This window comes from Microcebus murinus, chromosome 14, assembly GCF_040939455.1.
Source record: "Microcebus murinus isolate Inina chromosome 14, M.murinus_Inina_mat1.0, whole genome shotgun sequence".
Taxonomy (NCBI): domain Eukaryota; kingdom Metazoa; phylum Chordata; class Mammalia; order Primates; family Cheirogaleidae; genus Microcebus; species Microcebus murinus.
Window position 1 is genome coordinate 60,550,415 of NC_134117.1, and position 14,797 is coordinate 60,565,211.

Here is a 14,797-nt window from a genome sequence, read left to right on the forward strand (position 1 = left end):
GAAATGAGACAGTTTTAGCGATTGCTAATTCAGCAGCTTTGGACATTTTTCTTTACTTCAAACAGCCTGGGATCTGCCTCTATAGTCGGCAGCTTTTCTGAGTTAAAGCAGTGGTAAAAGCATTTGGCAACACTAAATATGAATATCACCCTTTAATGATATTCACTCCTTTCAGATCTAGAAAAACAGGCAAAAACAATGATGTCCCAATTCTACTCCAAGTACCTGCTCCTACCTTTATAGCCAGTGCTCCTCAAGCAAGAAGAGGAATATGTCCCCCAAAACTAACTCTGCCTCATAGCCCTGTTGGATCCCTGACAACTGTACTATTCTATACTAGGCTTTGGAATATGAAAAATGGACCTGTGGTGCTCCTGCATATTTAACAACTTCAGCTTTTTAGGGGATAGTGATGGTCTCCATGAATAGCTAGAATCTTCTGAGATGAAGACAAACTACTCCCCCTGGGGGGTAATTCACATCATCTGGCTGCCTTCTGCCTACTGTTAACCTTTGTCACTTCGTTCCTTCTATGGTATGATCCCCAAAGTTGTCCATTATCACACAGATCCTCATTAAGCAAATATACTACTGTTGATTTCTTCTTCTAAAACATTTGGATTAAATAAAAATCTTTAGTTTTCAGATCTTGAAGATTAGTTTCATTGGCTATTCTTCAAAATGAAGGAGAAACCTGACCTAAAAGTTCTTACTAAAATAACATACCCATCGTTTAAACCATTATTTATACAAATGCATTTTATTGTTTTAAACAGAACAAAAGAGGCAGAAAATATTTGCATATAATAAATCTTAGCTTATAAATGTAGTTTTTTAGTGGTGACATATCTAATCATTCAGGGATTTTTTTTTTTTTTTGTCTTTTAAATTGCTTCACTGTGTCTTGAGCACTGATACTAGAGAAAAAGCATATCTGGCATGAAGTATAAACCAGTGTCTCGAACCTCTGGAAGAACTTGGAGAGCAAACATGATTTTTCTTATTTCCTCTAATCTTTAGTAAAACAAAAGGTGATCTTTGGCATAGATTCATACTTTAAAGGCATTAATATTGCATTTATATCAGGTAAGCACTATACAAATATGCTGAGGGCTTGGAAAATAACCTTCATCAATTAAAAGGAAATAAAGGAAGCCTGAGTGTACAGGACTAACCACCTTAACACAAGTTCTACACATTCAGTGTTGGGATCAAACACACATTGAGGGCTGGAAGGAAGGACATTTAGGCTAGAGTTCTTACTCCTTTATCTCGTTCTGGGCTCCGGGAGGAAATATGGTTTCATATGCTAGGAAATACTTAGCAGTGATAGGTACAAAAAAGGAAAAATTGTCCTAACTTTGCCTAATAGGAATCTTACTGTGGTGATAAATATTATACCCATTACTCTCTTGAATGTACTTGGATGAGAATGTAGGGGGCTTGGTTGTGGCTGGCTGAAGGGGGGAAGGAATTACAAAGGAGTATTTCCCACTGATTCATTCCTAGTAGCACCAGAATTCTAGTCTGTAGATACCACTCTGCCTTAGGCAGGAAATGTCCTTCAGACAGGATTACCTTTCCACTAACACTCTTGGGAGGCAAGAATAAATTCTTAGGACTTAATTTCAAAAGGATCTTCCAAAACTACAGATGAACACCTACATATCTTTAAAATCTTGTTTAGGAAGGGTATGGGGGAAGACTACAAAAACCAGGATGGGAGACATGATTTGGTTAAAAAATAAATGCAGCATTTCAGCTCAGAAAGAACAATTAAGAGCTAAAAATGAATGATAAGGCCTCAGCACAGACCTCCGCAGGCAGTGACAAAGCATAGAGCGCCTAGGAGTGGCCCCACCAGGAAGATGGGCAGGGCCACACCCCAGCTACTCTGCCCCTCCAGTGGCAGAGAGCACCAGGACACAGTGTTTGTGGGATGGCTACCTTGGTGGCCATGGCAGGATATGGGATGGGAAGTTTCCCTAGCACAGACATTGCTCGGGGGCATGGTAAAGACAGGATCATATAATTCTGATTTCCTCTGTGAAATTTGGTTTTGTACACTGTGGAAAACTAGAAGGATTAAATTGGGGAAGGGCAGGAAATTAATCCAGGCCCCATATGCTGGGGCTCCCCAGAGGCCACCTTCCCCTGCAGCAGCGAAGCTCACTTCTGAAAAGGACCCAAGTAGCACAGCCCAGGGAAGGTAGGCAGGGTCAGCAGCAGCATGGAAAGCTCAAAACAATTGTTGGAGGCACAGTGATTTCCTTCTTAACTGACTTGCCTGGGCCCTGGGTCTTGGGAACCAGAAGGGTAAATGGGGTCCAGCAGAGGCAGACAGAGGGAGATGCCTCCTAGGGATCAAGGGCAGAGCAGGGTGTCTGGCTAGTATTCACTCTTGGATTCTGAGCTCATGTGAAGTCCATGAGCTAGAAACCCAGCCTGCCTATTTGGGATTGAGTGTGCACGAGCATAACTGTGTTTGAGAATACAGGCTTTATACGGAGACACATTTCAAAGTGTCCATGAAAAAAGTATAAATGTTTTCTAATGTGAAGAGGCCCCTATTCCTTTCTGATGTGCCAGGCCAGGATGTGGCTTTCATTGCCCAGCAAATTTGGGTGGCTCCTGGGACTCAGATCATTTTCCTTCTGTTTAGTAGGGGTTTCTGTCCCAGCAGGCTCAGCCAGGTGCCTACTGGTACCAAGGAGTCTTTCTAACCCAGCGCAGTGTAAAGCCAGCATCTGTTCGAATTTTGATTGAAGCAGCTTCTGCTTCTCGCACCGTCTCCTTCACAGACTGCATGAGGTTCTGGGCGTTGTGAACCAGCATCTCTGTGGCCTGCAAGGAAAGAGGTATTCTCCATTACTCACAGTCCCTGATGCAGCCCTGCCTCCAAAATAGGTTTAAGCCAGGTGTAGACTACAGTTAACCCCATTGGTACCTGGCATACCCTGTACTTGCCCATATCACTGGTGGTTTAGCTGGATCACCAAAAAGGACCCAAAAGTGGACCATCACTGACTGTGTACCTTCACATGGCCTATAGCATATACTCTCTCTTCATCGTCAGACATGCTCATCCTTCAGGACCCGCTGTTCCCTCTACCTGGAAGGTTCTTTCTCCAAGTATCCCCCATCTCCCCCCTCACCTCCTTTAGATCTTTGTTCAATTTTCACCTTGGTGAGGCCTTCCCTGCTCATATTTAAATCACAAACCATCTCCCCAACTCCCAGCATTGCTCATGCTTCAATTCTTTCTTCATTTTTCTCCATGGAACTTATCATTACTGATAAACTACATAGTTTACCTAGGTTGTTTGGTTTTTTGTTTTGTTTTGTTTTTTGAGATAGAGTCTTGCTCTGTGACCAGGGCTAGAGTGCCGTGGCATCAGCCTAGCTCATAGCAACCTCAAACTCCTAGGCTCAAGCAATTCTCCTACCTCAGCCTACTGAGTAGCTGGGATTACAGGTGCTTGTCACCATGCCAGGCTACTTTTTTCTATTTTTAGTAGAGATAAGGTCTCACTCTTGTTCAGGTTGGTCTCGATCTCCTGACCTCAAATGATCCGCCCACCTTGGCCTCTCAGAATGCTAGGATTACAGGCGTGAGCCACTGAGCCCAGCCAGTTGTTTGGGTTTGTTTGTGGTTTGGGGGGGAGGGGTTGTTTGTTTTTGAGACACAGTCTTGCTCTGTCACCCAGGCTAGAGTGCAGTGTATGATCATAGCTCACTGCAACCTCAAACTCCTAGGTTCAAGCGATCCTCCTGCCTCAACCTCCTGAGTAGCTGGGACTACAGGCACATGCCACCACACCCAGCTAATTTTTAGCTATTTTTAGTAGAGATGGGTCTCGCTCTTTCTCAGGCTGGTCTGGAACTCCCGAGCTCAAGGGATGTTCCTGCCTCAGCCTCTCAAGTAGCTAGGATTACAGGCACATGCCTCCATGCCTGGCTCATCCTTATTTCTATCTCTATCAGAGAAACTTAAAGAGAATACAAGAGAAGCACCTCCTTTGAGCTATCATTTCATTCTCCGCACAGGCCTACCCACCTCCTGTCAATGATAAAAAAAAACCTACCCTATTCATCCTCCCTGAGGCACTAACTGCCCAAGGCTGGAAAGCATGCAGTGGGTGAGAGTGAATAAGCCCTGGAGGCCTCAGAAAACCAAACCCATTCCCAGGGGTAAACAACTGAGTCCTAACTGCCACTGATTCATAGTGTTACTTCAGACACTTAAACCTCCCTACACCTCAATTTCCTATCTGCTGGCTGACAAAAGTTGCACAAGAGCTTTACTTTCAATTCCAAAGTTCCAATGTGTCTCCCCAACACATCTGTCCCCTCCTGAGAGTAAGAGTCCATCCAAATACTGAATACTCAATTCAGAAGTAAAATTCCCCCAAAGCTGTATAAAATTGCTGCAAAATGGCAGAGGCTGCTGGCAAGAAACCAAAAGCAGCAGACACATACCTGCTCAGACTCCTCATCACTGATGTTGGTCCGGCCCAGCATGGTGGCCTTCACTGTGGACAGGATTTTGAGCTGGGTGCTTATGGTTGGAATCCGCTCACATACCTAAAGAGAAAGTTGAAGTGGGTATGTTTCCATTTGTCTGCCCTGGAAGCTGCTTGAGGACAAGACTTATCCACCTCTGCATTCCCAGTGGCTGGCCCCCAGAAGACACTCAATACATTAGCAGCAAGATTCCACTTGTTTTCTCCCTGGGTCAGTATAGTCCCTTTGTCCAGAAACAGAAGCAGTCAAATTCTTTCATCTGATTAGGAAGTAAACTTTCCTGACTCTGTTTTTCCCAACTACATATGTGCATTTCCCTTCTGCTGCTATTCTTTCCCCTATGAGGTGCCTCTTCTTCCTCTACTCGCCTTTCTCTCTCCTGCTTTTCTTCCTCTCATATCCCTCCCACTCTGAGACACGCACACGCACATGCACACACAGGGTCTCTTTCCTGAGTACCTGTAAGAGATTGGTTCTAATCCGCTTATCTGTGCACTGCTTGGCAACCTCCTTGGCCAACCGTGTCACCTCGTCTGAGGCCTTGGCGATGTCCTTGGCACACTGGATGAGTGCCCGCTTCGTACCACTGCCCCCTCTTACCAGCCGAGACATCTCAGCCATCAGCAGAGCCATGCGCTTGGCTGCTGCGATGATGTCATTGCCCTAGAGAGAAGCAAAGACACAGTGTGAGCTCTGCCCACGCTCTGGCCAAGTTAAGAAAGGAAGTGGAAGTACAGAGAAGAGAGGAGGGAGCCTGCCACTCCAGCATCCCTCTGGAAGGGGGAGAAGAGGAGAAAACGACCATTCTTGAGTGATATGGATAGCACTGGAGGAACAACGAGAATGAGCCAGGGCACTCGCCCCAGCTCTCCATGTCAAAGAGAGAAAAATGACACAGTCTGAGAGAAGAGGGGGGAGAGAGAAGAGGGAAGGATGGACAGAGACATCTGCTGACTGAGAAAAAGAAGACCTAGATATTAGTCTGAGGGCAGCATGTGCGCCCCAGGCATGGCACAGAATAAGCACTTCAGCATCTCCAGGTTAATCATGTCAATAACATGGGGCCGGGGCCAAGGAGTTGGTTAAACAGGCATTTTCATTTCCACATGGAGAAAGCAGCAGAGCTGACCTGAGGGGAAAAATACAGAGGAGCCTTTCCAGGCGCTAAAATCAGCCCCCTCATCCTCACCCTTGTTGCAAACAGCAGCCAAGGACTCTTGGTGCTTAACCAGAATTTAAAACCCCAAGTAACTATTCTCAGCTTGAGTGAGAAAAAAAAAGATATTTTCTGATCTAGACTGCTTCAGCCCTCCCTCTACTGCCTCTTGTTTTTCCCATCAGCCTGAAAGAACATGTTGCTTTAATTTTTCACATGTAAAAGGGTAAAGAATCAATTCTTCAGGCCCCTCAGCTAAGTGAAGCCTCTGGTTAAGGGAAGCTCCAGCTAAGAGGATGCTGGGAGAGAGGCATCAGGAAAGCAGAAATCCTCCATCAGGCTAGAACTGGAACCCCCTCCAGCCAATGGCAGTTTATCTTAGACTTGGCATTTTGGTTTACTAAAATCTTCATAGGTCATAATAAAGAAATACACAAGTCATTGATTTTATGCCCTGAAAAGGCTCATCTTTTGGCTAATAACCCAAAATAACAGCCACTGCCATGTTCAAAACTACCTAAAAGGCCAGGCCCGACTCATTTTTCCCCTCATGCTCTTCAATTTCTACACAATGCAGTGAGGCAAACACAGACCATGCCACTGCAGGGTGCTCTGTGAGAGACTCCACAGCACCTTGAAGTCGCTGATCACTTATGCCGGAGGGGGGTGTGGCATCTCAGGCACTAATTGGGGCCGGAGGGAACACAGGTATGAGAAGGAATCATGAGGCAAGAGGTGTGTTAGATGAGCCCTCTGAGTCTGCCTCTTCCAGTGCAGACCTGGGGTCATTCCAGGATCTCACGACCTTGGTTAGAAAACAGCACAGTGCCACAGTTAGTTATTACCCATCACTCTGCAAACCCTTTCTTCTTGTAACATGCCACCTTGAAATGGAAAACAGTGATCACTCCCATCCCCCTACTCCCCAAACTAGCTTTGCTTCAGTCCCCAAGGACTGCAATTGCTACCTGTCCTACAGCCTTGAGCGTTCCCTGTTTCCCACCCCATCCCACTTAGACACCTGGACAAGCAGTCAGTGAAGCTCCCTTCTCTGTGGGCTCCCATCAAGGCCAGCATCTGCCACACAGCCAAGTGCAGGGCAGCAAGCAGTCCTCCCCAGAGACCCTGCCATGTAAAGCTGCTCCCAACCCTGACCAGCTCTGCCTAAGCCAACAGTGAGAGGTCAATGGGAGGCTCAATGGTCAGGCCAGGTGACCTTTTAATGGTCTACAATGGTTCTTGACCTGGGAGTCATTGAGACACACATCCATGGCTTCCCCAGGGATTTAAAGTTCCATTGATGGCCACAAGGTCAGTAAGAAAATGAATCTTTTCAAACAATGACCCCACCTCTCTCCATCCCCAGAACATAAATGCAACCCAATTAATCTGGCATTAGCAGACCTAGGAAACTTGTGAAGCCAGTCCTAACAACATGGTGCAGACACACAGATTCCCGCCCTGCTCAGACTCACAGGACCCGCACAGATCATGAGTGATGCAATGTGTCAAGGCTGCACATGGCAGGATGCATTTGGAGCAGCCCCCAACTGGGGGTGCTGATCAGTACCTTACTAGACCACTTGGTAGCTTCCCGATGCAAGGACTGAGCCGCGGCCAGAATGGGCTGGTTGACTGGCTGATTGGATGGCATTAACAGCAGCTCAGGTTCGTAATCGTCTTCCATGTCAGGGGGGACAGGGAACCCAACAGCATCAGCCGCATCTGCCTCAGCTACAACACCTATACCCACCTGAGCGGCTGGGATACCCGGCTTTGTCGATGGCGGGAAGGATGAGAAACAGGGATAGTGTTAGTAAGAGCAAAAGGACTTGGGAAACTGAGCTTCAGCTAGTTTAGTAACCAAAGCTTGCCTAGGATGGGAAAGAAAATGGCGCACACTCCAGAAACCAGACACCTGGCTCCACAGGAAGGGGGACTTGGCCTCCTGCACCACTCGGTCCAGGCCACCCTGTGGTGAATGAAGAAAAGGGACTCACTCCACTGGCAAAGGGTTTGCAGAGAAATATTTATACCAAGAAGCAAATGGCATTCATTTTTTAATACACTTACTACCAAAGTTAACTTTGACAAGAGTAATTCTCACATCAGAATATTTCTGAGGAGCCAAACGACCAAACAATAGTAGCCAATTACCTTTAAAAGGAATCCAGAGAAAAAAAGGAAATGCAGCCACATAAGTTGCTTTGAACAAAGTGAACACCCTGCTGGATCATATGGTCACTGTTCTACATTTTCCCGGGACACAGGAGGTAACTTGGGTCAGCTCTGTAGCTGCCAGACACAGATATCTCCTTCATGAGTTAAAAGTCCCAGAATTTAAAATGATAACATCAGAGGTAACAAATAACCAGGAAAGAGGCAGGAAAACAAACATGATGGTGAGTAAAGAGGACTTACCAAGTACCCAGCAATCACCCAGCCGGAAGGAGCTTCAAGAAGACACCCACCCACCCACCCTCCCATCTCAGGGAACCCACGTGTCAGACCAGCTCCTTACACTGTCAAGGTTTGCAGCGACAAAGCTTCCCCAATCTCTTAGCGCATCCACTGCCAGTACTAACGCAGAAAGCTTTTCCTTTGGTACAACCCAAATCTCTTCTGTTGCAAAATAGGTTCTCACTCAGCCCAAACTCAACTGATCTAATTCGCAGACAGAATAACATGTGGACTTAGCAACCGACCAGCTGAGCCCAGAGAAGCCCTCATAGGAACCCACAATTGGTGCTGATGAAAGAACAGGAAGCATGATGGGAAGAACATGAATTTAGCACCGGGGTGGGATTATAAAAGGCCAGGGAGAAGGCAAGGGGACCAGATGCTAAAAATAGCTGAGGTGGAAAGAAAATAAAAGGAATTGCCTCAATGAAGCCTAATCATTTAGATGAGGAATGGTGAAAATAGGTTTTTTACATCAAACATCTATAACCAAGAGGAAGTAGGAGTTTGCGTGGAATTTTGAGATTGCTGTCACTCCTAAAAGTTTTTTCTGCACATGAAGCCTTTCTCCCAAAGGGTGACGAAGAAGTTGTAGGACTCAGAGCCTGTAAGGGGTTCAGATACCATCTAAACTCTTTTTCCTAAACTCTGTCTCAACCATGACTTGTCGATAACACAGATTATTTCCTTCATGAGTTAAAAGGAGAAGAAGCCAGCTCACTGCTGCTAGGGTTCAGGGTACCAAAGTATACAGAGACAGATTGACAGTACACACATATATTCCTCTCTATCACCAAAGGAAAAACACACACACACACACACACATACAAGATTCAAGTAGCTCCTAACTTCACACAACTCAAAGTCAGCAAATCCTTGATGCTCCAAACCTCAGACAACAGACAGACCTAAGGACTTATGATCACAAACAACACAGTGGGGTAAATATGTAGGTCAATACTGTCTATGTATATTTTGTGTTTCACTGCACAATGTATCTGGGTTTATTGTAATGAAATGTTAATTTCCTTTAAAATCTTTGAGTAAAATCAAGCTTCACTGTCACCCTCCACCAGCCCATGGGCACTGGGACTCTGCCACATAGTCCCAGGGGTGTGCATGCCCCAGTTGGAGAGATACTATTACAAATAATTCCACACGTCGAGTCCCACGCCAGCAAAGTCTCCGTTCCTTCTTAGCACCTAGGCTTTCAGCTAACAGTTCTGAAGAACACAGAGTTAAAAATCAAGGTGAATTTCCCAGCCTGAAAAAAATCCAAGATTAGCTGCAGGTGTGAGAGGTTCCTGAGGACATACAATCAACACAAGAGCTTGAATGCACTGAGGATATGAAAAGAATGAAGGCAAACAGATGGTAGGAATAAAGATCTAGGGTTGTGTGAGGAACAGTTTAGGACTAAGTCAGAACAACATTTCACTGCAAGGTTAGCAATAATATTTTGCTCTAATCTAGAAAAGCTACCATTCACTTTTCATCATTTAGGGGAAAATAGGCAAAGTTTATTCATGGGACATGACGGTTGCAACATCCAAATGTTCACCAGCCACATTAATATCTGCACCTTCAGATTTGCGGAGTTGGAGTTAGCCTGGAGCTGCCTTAGTTGAGAAGATGATTGTGAGAAAGGACAGAGCATATAGCTTCTAAGATACCAATCTACCTGCTTCAGTGAAAAAAAGGAAAGAAAATGCAAACATTTCCTCTAGATGTAGCACACTGAGCTCTGATGATAAGCAATGTAGCAACTAAAAACACTCAGCAATCCCAAGAAAGATAAGCAAGTTCTAAAAGATCCCAAATGTCCAGGGCAGGATAGCTGACACACTAATGAACAGAGAGGAAAGGAACCCTGTTCTCAAAGCTCAGGCATCCTCGCTCTCACTTTGGCTGTGAGGAGAAATCATCGAGCACTGTAAACATCTCACTAAACCCAAGAAAGAACATACTATCGGCAATATAGGAACCAAAGCAGAGAGAGAAGGCAAGTCCTAATAGACTCTTGTTCCCAGGCTGTGCATGTGGTTGTTCATCTTTGCTCAGAAGACATCCTTTCTCAACAAGAAAAGCCTCGTTACTTACCTTGCTGGACCATTTGCGAGCTTCATCGTGGAGCTGCCTGGCAGCCATCATCATCGGCTGGTTAATCACCTCCCCGGCTTTCTGCTCAGGGAACTCTTCATCCTTCTCCTCTGGCGGTGGAGGCCTGGGCGGAGGGACTTCACCCTCAGGCAGAGGTGGTTTTGGAGGAGCAAGCTCATCTGTTAGCTAAAAAAGAGAATATGTAGGTTGTAAGTAAAGCCTCAGAAACTACTCCCCCTAGTATTCTTTCCTTTCCTCTGAAAAGCATCCCTGGAAAAGCCACGCACACCCACTCCATACAAGACTACCCACACTGAGCAACAAGGACCACCTGCTTCAATCTCAACAGAAGCATATTTTCTTCATTTTCTTCTCCACAAAAAGCTAGCAGCTACTGTTTTGGTCACAACCCAGGGAGGCATGTACAACACTACCAGATCAAGGATTCTGAAAACGTCCCCACAGATGTAAGTTCTGGTCCTGGTTCTGTCAGACAGCAGCTGCATAGGCAAGAAACTTCTTTCCCCATGGCCTCAGGTTCCTCATCTGTCAGTGGTGGGTAGCTAGACCAAATGCCCTCTAAGATTCTCATTCTAAATGTCAAGACTATTGATCACAAAAGAAAGCATTGCCCAGGAATAGCCTGGCCCTAACCACCCACGAAGAACCCAGCTGGAAAGAACCAAAGGAAGCGTTGGAGGTTGGGAAGCACTGTTCCTTAGCTATGTGTGCAATGACCCAATTTTGTCCTCAGCCAACTTAGAAACTTAACATCTTACACTAACATTAAATATGGAAAAGTATCAAAGAGAGTAAATCAAATTATTGCCTTAATAAGCTACTCCAAAGGTCAAGGTGTTTCTAATAATACTATCAGAGTAAATATCTAAAAATAATCACGATTTCTGTTTTTAGGATTTGTGTCTGCAAGATATTGCCCAACTATTCTCTTCCTACACCATGGAAAAATATATCCATGGTACTTTGGGGAAGCGGGGTATACCAAAAGATTTTAAATTATGGTTGGAAAAAAAATGTTTTTAAAGCATGCATTACTTTTGTTACTTAAAAAAAAAAAAGTCAAGTAAAGGGAAGAACCTACATAAAATTTCAACCACCTCAGTTTTACCATTATCAACTAGGAACATAGAAAACCTTCTTACCATAAGCTGTGCAGATTATTTTACTACAACTCACTACTTCATCACTCCTCATTTCTACACTTACCGAAGCCAGTTCCTCTGCTCCAGCCACTCCCCGTCACGGCAGGCCAATGCCACACATTGGCCTGCTACCAACCCGTCCATAAGAACTAGGTTATAACTGCACTAGATTTAGGAATGAAAATCAAGATCTGCCTCCCTCTAAGCTTCAAATAAAAGCTAAACCAAGCCACAGTGACTGAGGCTCAAAAACAATCTTCCTCTCTCTTGCTATAGTCACAATACCATACTGCTCAATTCTCCCATCTCTGAATTCACTTACTCGGAGCTGTTCAAGGTCTGGTGGAGGAGGCGGGAAGTCAGGCTCCTGAGGTTGGAAGGCTTCTCTGACCTTGGCCACTGCTCCCAGGATCCGATATCCCGAGTCCAGGAAGCTCTTTTGCAGGCCTAAACACGAGACACCCTCACTTTCAGCCGGGCAGGTCAGTGCCCCAGAGCACTGTCTATCCAGCAGCAGAACTGGTTTCCATTAACAAAAGCCGGTGACGCTGCCAGTAAGCACCACAGGCAGTGATTGGAGGGGAAGGAAGGTAGGGCACGGCAGATACCCTGAGGCCTGCAAAGAGTTGGAAGTGTCATAAACCGGCTCTTCTGTAGTGTTCATGGTGCCTTATTGGCCCTATACAACTAACAAGTACTTAGGAGATTCTTGGGTGTGAACACTGTGGGTTCAGGTGGCCCCCACTGCCTCTCATGATGAGGCAGTCGAGAGATAAGCCTGCCCAACTCAGAACACGGGAGATGTCCGTTTCAGATCGGGCATACGTTCCCTATGGTACTTCTCAAGTTTCTCTCTACTCCTTTGCTCTACTTGGCATCCAGCATGTTAACCCTTATGTTGAGCTGCTGCTACTGTGTCCGGTTGCCTGGAATTCAGTAATCCACTCAAACTACTAGAAACTCCAATTAGGAAACCAAGCATGTCCTCAGTGATGGTAGAATGAGGATGTTAGAAAGATTCTGCCTGAGCCAGGGAGGAACAGGGCAGGCAGCCCCTCCTTCCCACTCTCGCCCACTGACTACACTCTACTCATAGATGAGCCTAGAAACACTAGATGTTCAAAACAGGAAGGAATTCAGGTGATTCCAACCAAAGGAGCAGCTCCAATGATTATCTGCTTTGGATCATATCCAAAATATGATCAAAATTCACCTAAAGGAAACCTGGATCATTCAGTGTACAATGTAGGAGACCTAGAGGTCAACTTAAGCCCTCCAGAGTTAACAGCAATAGAGAATGCTTTACAGAGAAAAAAACATTTTAAGAAAAGCATAAGAGAAGTTAACACAAGCTACATAAATTAAATGGATGGCAAATTGGTTAGCACGCATCTTTTGAGAAATTTCCAAAATAAGGACTGACTAGAGCAAGGAGCTCTTTAGCCAGACAACATTAAGAAGCATAGGGAAGTTGGTACAGAGAAACTAACTTATGACAAGCCTGCCAATACTGCAGAGATTTGGATAGAAAAAGATTAATCTAGCATTCTTGAACTAAGTGTGATTTTTGCTCCCAGACTTTGTACGCGGTGACTGTGGGGTACACATTCTCCCACTACCTTTCCTGAGTCGCTCTCAGCCGAGGGGAGCCCCAGTGCCAGCACTGCTTACCAGGGTCAGAAATGTTTCCAGCCACGGCCTTTGCATCCATGACCATCGGGGAGATGGTTTTGCTCAATTCATCAGAGGCAGCTTTCACGGCCTCACGGAACTTGGGATCCTCAGAGTTCTCCACCTCCCTCTTAGCCACCAGCAGGATCCGGTTGGCCCGACGAGCAATGCTGGTTGCCCCAGCAACCAACATCTGGGGCTGAATGTTGGCCATGGCTACCTTACACTTGTCCAGGTCTTTTTTAATTGCTTCTTCAGAAGCATCCAACAGAGATTTGGTATCAATGGCTTCGTCCACCAGCCCTGTTAGAACAAAAATAGAATTTAGTTTCAATTTTAGAAGAACAGAGACTCCAAAACACTATTGTCCGCTCAAGTGTCTCACAAGAAAGTATAATGCCCAGAATTCTCTCCTTCAGCTCAGAACTCTTCCTAACACACAATCAAAAGCTTCCAGGTAAACACGACAGTAAAACAATTTTTAGAAAGTGAGGATGCAGCCCAGAAGGCCATATGGATTTGCAGCATTGACACCAACCGTGGTCACTGGCCTTCCTGTATCCACCACAGACAACCAGAAACGCAACATCCGGAGGAAACAGGGAAGGCGTCTGAACCCATCGCCGCATCACCGCATTATCTATTGTAACACTTTCTCCCTCCCGTCTCATTCCCCAGCCATCTGTTGCTTGTTGGCAGCTTGTAGTGCCCAGGATGAGCCACGCAGAGGACTCCAATAACCCTAGCAGCCTGCGTCTTGTTTCTGTTACCTGTCTTCAGACACCTCGGCAGCTCTGCTTTCATGTCTGGCTGCCGCGGACCCCTGTCACAGCAGGTTCTGCAGGGACAGCGAAAAGCCTACATTCCTCATTTCTTCCCATCCCTCCTATCCCTCCCTCCACGGAGAACGAAGAAGAGTCAGAGGTGCCACTTCAATGGCACAGACACAGGTTTGTTGGTAGTTGGTTTCTCCTTTTTTTAAAAAAAGAAAAACTACGTATTTGATAAGTTGGAGGAAACGCTGAGACAAGTTGTATTAAATGGTAGCTATTGTGGTTCCTTGAAATGTGAACCCGCTGACAATGACAGGGACACTTACTGTATCCACAAACACCGCCTCCCAGCCTCTGAAACCAAACTCTGGATCAGACTGAGCAAAGACACTATTCAAAGAGAAGATAGGAGCTGTGACAATAAACATCACACTGGGAGGCCGGCATTAAAATAAAAGAGACTCAAAGAGTCTCTCTTCTGACAAAGTTGCAAGGCTTGAATGAGAAGCCGCCACCGCTCAGCAGCCTTAATCAGAGCCAAGTGCACTGTCGAGCACGTGACTGTCCCTTTATCCAGTTACAGCTGAGTCACATAACCAGTCCCGCCTGAGGAACTCATTCCTCATGGATTAGACAACAAGAACTTTATACAAAATTCTACCTGTCATTTTTTCAACATTATCGATCCACTGGTTCTTCATGGTCTCAAAATGTTCATGAGCAGCTTGATTTCCAGGGTTCCTAAGTAAGATACGAGCAGCCGAGACCACCTGGCAACGATAAAACAACCTTTAAACAACACCAGAGCACGCTCATGCTCCAAATCAAAGCAGCAGTGAATCTTTCTCCTCTTTACCTACAGATGGCACTATAAAGCCAGAAAGTGACAGGTCTCTTCATGCTGAACACTACAGGTTTGGTCTCATAAACAGCTCCCCAGAATGGGCCCA

The 14,797-nt window shown here is 45.6% G+C and overlaps 1 protein-coding gene across 2 annotated transcripts in view; it reads right to left on the reverse strand.

Moving 5' to 3' along the window:
• Positions 1-732: 732 nt before the first annotated feature.
• Positions 733-14,797, reverse strand: part of VCL (vinculin) — a 109,674-nt gene continuing 95,609 nt past the window's right edge. The window contains exons 15-22 of one of the 2 annotated variants that reach the window (XM_012759889.2): positions 14,509-14,617; positions 13,075-13,377; positions 11,726-11,850; positions 10,241-10,426; positions 7,251-7,454; positions 4,984-5,187; positions 4,480-4,584; positions 733-2,844 (exon numbers count right to left, since the gene is read on the reverse strand). In XM_012759889.2, the coding sequence (XP_012615343.1) occupies positions 2,698-2,844; positions 4,480-4,584; positions 4,984-5,187; positions 7,251-7,454; positions 10,241-10,426; positions 11,726-11,850; positions 13,075-13,377; positions 14,509-14,617 (1,383 nt within the window). In that variant the 3' untranslated portion in view covers positions 733-2,697. The remainder of the gene's footprint in view (positions 2,845-4,479; positions 4,585-4,983; positions 5,188-7,250; positions 7,455-10,240; positions 10,427-11,725; positions 11,851-13,074; positions 13,378-14,508; positions 14,618-14,797) is intronic. The other variant, XM_012759888.2, reaches the window with a different exon arrangement.